This window comes from Arachis hypogaea, chromosome 15 (assembly GCF_003086295.3).
Source record: "Arachis hypogaea cultivar Tifrunner chromosome 15, arahy.Tifrunner.gnm2.J5K5, whole genome shotgun sequence".
NCBI classification, from domain to species: domain Eukaryota; kingdom Viridiplantae; phylum Streptophyta; class Magnoliopsida; order Fabales; family Fabaceae; genus Arachis; species Arachis hypogaea.
In genome coordinates, this window is record NC_092050.1 from 26,534,447 (window position 1) to 26,539,861 (window position 5,415).

At 32.5% G+C, this 5,415-nt stretch overlaps 1 protein-coding gene across 2 annotated transcripts; it reads left to right on the plus strand.

Annotated features, from left to right (window-relative positions):
* The first annotated feature begins 1,627 nt into the window (after nucleotides 1-1,627).
* Nucleotides 1,628-5,190, plus strand: LOC112750039 (uncharacterized). Of its 2 annotated transcripts, none has more exons than XM_025798541.3 (7): nucleotides 1,628-1,952; nucleotides 2,037-2,117; nucleotides 2,212-2,391; nucleotides 3,132-3,302; nucleotides 3,534-3,749; nucleotides 3,826-3,914; nucleotides 4,211-5,190. In XM_025798541.3, exons 1-7 carry the CDS (start codon nucleotides 1,865-1,867, stop codon nucleotides 4,880-4,882), a joined length of 1,497 nt encoding a protein of 498 aa, XP_025654326.1. In that variant the 5' UTR covers nucleotides 1,628-1,864; the 3' UTR covers nucleotides 4,883-5,190. The 2 variants fall into 2 exon arrangements, with proteins under 2 accessions (XP_025654326.1, XP_025654327.1); XM_025798542.3 differs by having other exon boundaries at nucleotides 1,638-1,952; nucleotides 4,217-5,190.
* The last annotated feature ends 225 nt before the right edge of the window (nucleotides 5,191-5,415 follow it).

A 5,415-nucleotide genomic window follows, 5' to 3' on the forward strand; every position in this document is an offset into this window, starting at 1 on the left:
TTTGGACCCAAATTAATTATTATTTGATATAACTATTTTCTCTTTTATACAATTTTTTAAATGGTTATTGACTTAAAATTATTAGGAAAGAAAAAATTTGCTTTCTCTGTGTAAATATCATATTTGTTTTTAAAGAAAATTTTTAATTTTCTTATGAAAGTCTTGTAATGTATTATTATAGCCAAAATTTATTATAAATGAAAAAATGCAACATAGTGAATTGAAACTCCTTTGTGATTTGGAAATTTTTGGTAAATTATAATCTAGAATTTACATTGGTAATAGCAAAGACTAGATGTTCTTCTATTATTGGATCTAGTTAAGAAATATAAATATAAATATTAAATAATCACTTTACAAGAGTTTTATGTTATCGTATGCGATTGTTACCATTTTTATTAATACATAATACAATCTATGAAGTTAAATTAGACACAATTACTTGAAAATAATACAGGTCAAATATTTTATTCTTTTGAAAAAGAATAAATAGATAAATAAAATTCGCACTATTTATATGTCTGAATCAGCCAATTTTAAATAAATCTGGTCATACAATTTTCCATCAAATTTTGCATACATGGTGTACACATACAATTTTTATCTTTTATTTTTCAAAGTTTGTTAAACTCAGTTATGTAAATAACACTTTGTACTAATAAATAAATAAACTAAAAGGTTTTGTTAAACATTTATTAAAGTTTTTAAAAATGTTTGATTTTCTTATTTGTTTAAGTAAAAAAAGGAGGACATTCATGAGCAAATTAAACCTCTTATATAAGTCACCAAAAAAAAAAAAAAAACCTCTTATATAAGACCATACTCAATTTCCACTATGAGAAAAACAAAAAACTCCTCCTACAATAAGTAAGAAATCAGAACATAATAACAGTTAATTTAATTCCTAAATTTTATGCTAATTTAACCTATACAAATACGATTATTAAAATTGCATCTTACTCATAAGTATTCTAAAGATATTATAAAAAAAATTGATAAAATATTATACATTTTAAAATTTTTAATACAATAAAAGTTTGTTTGGACACTATTTTTGAAAAAGATCATTTTTTAAAAGATCTTTTACAAAAATAAAAATAATTTTATGTTTGGATATTTTATATAAATAAATTTTTTTATCTATTAATTATGTTTAAGTAAAATAAGATAAAAGTATTTTTTTATTTATTTATTATGTGAAAAATATCTTTTTTAAAAAAAAATCTTTTAAAAAAAAATATAAATTATAGTTTCTCAAAAAAATATTTTTCTTTTAATTTTTTCTAGTATTTTTATTTTATTATTATAAATTTGTCAAACACTAAAAAATAAAATTTTTTTCAATAAAAAAATATTTTTTTATCGATTTAATAACATCCAAACAAACACTAAATAAATTTATAATATACCAATAAATTATAATTCAAATAATATAATCTTTTCATACACACTTAAAAATTCCGAATTTAAATCTCACTTCTAACTTAAAAAAAATGCTAAGTGTAAGAAACAAAGACACAATTAACGAGTCTCTCTCTCTCACTTTCCCACAATAATCTGAGAGTGGCCCACTTTCTTTTCCGCATTCTTTTTCTTGTCTCTTTTGCCTTTTTTACCTTCCCTTTATTTTTCTCTCTTCACTCTCCACTCTCACACTCTTCACACTCAAATCCACTCCTTCACACTTTCTCCTAAAAACTTCATATCAGATATAAAGAAAAGGGACATACTTCTTTCTTTCACCTTCAAGCTACATAAATTAGGTTTTTTTTTTTTATTTTTTTTTGCTTCCCGATTTCTCATAGCTTGCATTTCCAACTCCATAATCCCCCATTGTAGGAACTTCATTCCACACCAGGATCAAATGGGTAAGCTCCATTTGGTGCTGTTGTTCACTTTGTTGCTTCTTCTTTGTGGTGCCTCAGCTGCACCATTCACTACTTCACCTGCAAGTAAGTACTCTCCAACTTTTGTACCCACTTCCATCTTTGATCCTATGTTTTGATTCTCACCTCAAAGTTTGAACCTTTTTGCAGAGATTGTAAATGGGTTTCTCTCAAATGCCGTGCCAGCTTTCACCAAATGGGTCTGGTCTCTCAAAGCAACAACCAAAACAGGTTTGGATCTATGCCATTGCTCCTTGCATTTATATATTTATTCATTGGGACTTAGGATTGGAATGCTGATTTGTTGAGTGCTGATTTTGGTTAGGGGTTTCTGGGAAGAAGTCTATGATGAAGTTTGAGAGTGGCTACACTGTGGAAACTGTGTTTGATGGAAGCAAGCTTGGGATTGAGCCTTATGCGGTTGAGGTGTTGCCTAATGGGGAACTTCTGATCCTTGATTCGGCTAATAGTAACGTTTATAGGATTTCATCCTCGCTTTCTTTGTGTAAGTGATCCAATGTGGTAGCTTATGATCTCAGTCATTGGCTAAACTTCACTCAGTTTCTTTATTGGTTTTTATTTATTTGTAAAATCAGCATCATATATAAGAGATTTGGTTATAGGTTTGATCATGTCATGAAGAATTGCAATTTTACTAAAAAATATTACTTGATTTTTGACGTTTTGATCCCTTCACTTTGTCACAAGGACAAATGTGTAAATTGAGTTGCACTTTTTCGGAGTTAGGGAATTATGAGTTATCTCAGTTTTGTGTTTGTTTTAGGCGGTACACTGAATTTCTTAAGAGTGTGAAGTTGTCAAGTTTTTCTTTCTTATCTCACCGAAGCATTCTGCATAGTATTTCTTAAAAACGGCTTACTACAATGTTGTTTAGACCAGTTGAGGTTCATTATGGGAGACTGCATACGGTTTTCATGTAAGATGTAATCCTTGTTGCTAAATCCAACATCTGAAATTGCTGCCACCATTCTAATTGTTTTTTTTATTTTTATTTTTTTTTTATTTTGATAGATTGTCCACCCATAGAATAGCAAGAATGTTTAGATGGTAACTGCCACATCTTATTCCCTGTTATCTCTGGTCAATCTCTTATATTTTAGGATCAGAAGTGATCGATTTATGCAATGTGCATAACTAATCAATGTGCTATTTGAATCTGTCTGTGTGCGCATATTTCTATATTTCCTTCATTTAGTGGATAACATTTGCATTGCAATTATGCAGATAGCAGACCGAAGCTGGTGGCAGGATCTGCTGAGGGATATTCTGGACATGTTGACGGGAAGCTTAGGGAGGCAAGGATGAACCACCCGAAGGGGATAACATTTGATGACCGTGGAAATATCTACATTGCAGATACTATGAATATGGCAATTAGGAAAATTAGTGACTCAGGTAGACGTCATGTTAGCTATAGTCATGTTTAGGTCCTCTATCCCTGCCGTGTATTTTTTCATTTGAATCTATATATGGGACACCTAAATGATAAGATATAAAACTTTCCCTTTAGCATTCTTGATAACTTACAAGTCCTCTGTTTGTATATACATATGTGGTTGCATTGTAGCCTATAGGCCATGTAATGTTTGATAACTTTTTTTTATTGAATTATGATTTTTGTTTCAGGCGTTACAACGATTGCCGGCGGAGGAAAATGGAGTCGTGGAGGGGGCCATGTTGATGGACCAAGTGAGGAAGCTAAATTTTCTAATGACTTTGATGTGGTTTATGTTGGAAGTAGTTGCTCCCTACTTGTCATAGACAGAGGAAACCAAGCCATCAGGGAGATCCAACTGCACTTTGATGACTGTGCTTATCAATATGGAAGTGGATTTCCTCTCGGTAAGCTAAATGAACCTGGCATATTTCTTTGAACTTTATTAGTTACAAATTAAAAGCGACGGCCTTTGATTTGCAGGAATTGCAATGCTTGTTGGGGCTGGCTTCTTTGGTTATATGTTGGCGCTGTTGCAGTGCAGACTTAGCACAATTGTAGCATCTCAGGATGTGAGTTCTTACTGCTTAGCCTTGTCCTCTGCTTTCTTGTTGTATCATATATGGGTACAGACATATATTTTAATTGGTCATAAATAAATACCATTGTGCATTGAGAAAATTTCTTCATTCTTGCAATTTCTCTTTTCCTCTCTCTCAAATTCAATACTGTTTTCATGATATGATTATTATGATATAGTTGACACAGTTATTCTGAAAAGGAGGAAGTATTATCTATGGTCTATGTCACATATATCTGATGATATTTTGAAACTTTAAAACAAAATTAAACTTCTTTGCTTTTGTAGGATCAGGGTCAAGCAATTTCGGGTATCTCACCAACTCCATATCAGAAGCCACTGAAATATGTGAGGCCTCCATTAATTCCATCAGAAGATGAGCCTGAAAAGCAAGAAGAAGGTTTCTTTGGATCCACTGGGAAGCTTCTTTCCAACGCCGGAGCATCTGTGGTGGAACTATTGGGAGGGTTATTCCCCGGTTTGAGGAAAAAGCCACAGATGTATGAATTTCAAAGCCAACAACAGCTGTTCCAGCAACCTCAAAAGCAAGTAAATGCTTGGCCAGTTCAAGAAAGCTTTGTGATTCCCAAAGAAGACGAGCCCCCTTCTATCGATACACGAGCTCCAACCCCTCGAAAAACATATCCTTTCATGTTGGTGGATGCAGAGAAAATGCAACAACTAAGGCAAAGTAGAGTGTTCTACAGCGGATGGGATGGTGATCTTCAACAGCAACCAAAAAACCATCATCATCGCCACCAGTCTCATTCGTCGATCCCTCGCACCTATTACGAGCAAAGCCACGAGGAAACCAACGAGATACTATTCGGCGCGGTGCAGGAGCATAGTGTGAAGCAGGAATCTGTGGTCATCAAGCCTGTGAACTATGGTGACTCGGTCTATGATCATCACAACATTAGGCCTAGAATAAGTCCCATGGGATATATCCACAAGTATTGAGTATATATTAATCAGGAATATTAGGTATAATGAATCAATCCCCAATCAAGCTTTGATTATAGAGGGATGGTGAAATCAAAGTACAGGAAATATAATGATTTCTTTGAAACTATGGAATCATGTATAGTAAGAACTAAGGACTAAGGAGAATATGAATTGTGTATTCAGTTTTGTCAAATTGTAGGTCACTCTAGTGTGCAAACAGATTGCTCATCACTTGATTTTGAGAGTAAGACCAAGAAATTTTGGCATGCTATTTGCTCTTCCGATGATATATAATTGTATTATATAATTTTTCACCTTTCAAATCAGTGGTTTCATAGTTCCAATATTATCTCTTAGCAGCTCCCTTAGAGGGTGGAACCATCGTACCAACATCTTCACTCTAATCATGCTAAGATATCAACTATAAAGACGAAATAAATTTATTCACCAAAAATGAAAGTATGAAACCTTCCACAAACCTATTCGAATCTCAAAAATAGATTCAAAATTGGTAAATTATAGGGTAAAGTGAGCACGGGCATTCTTCC

What these genes read in the sequence shown, in the direction of transcription:
- LOC112750039 (XM_025798541.3), top strand. Translation starts at nt 1,865, where the DNA reads ATGGGTAAGCTCCATTTGGTGCTGTTGTTCACTTTGTTGCTTCTTCTT. An exon ending in TTCATCCTCGCTTTCTTTGT is followed by an intron (nt 2,392 to 3,131) that starts GTAAGTGATCCA and finishes GCAATTATGCAG; the next exon opens with ATAGCAGACCGAAGCTGGTG. An exon ending in TGGAAGTGGATTTCCTCTCG is followed by an intron (nt 3,750 to 3,825) that starts GTAAGCTAAATG and finishes TTTGATTTGCAG; the next exon opens with GAATTGCAATGCTTGTTGGG.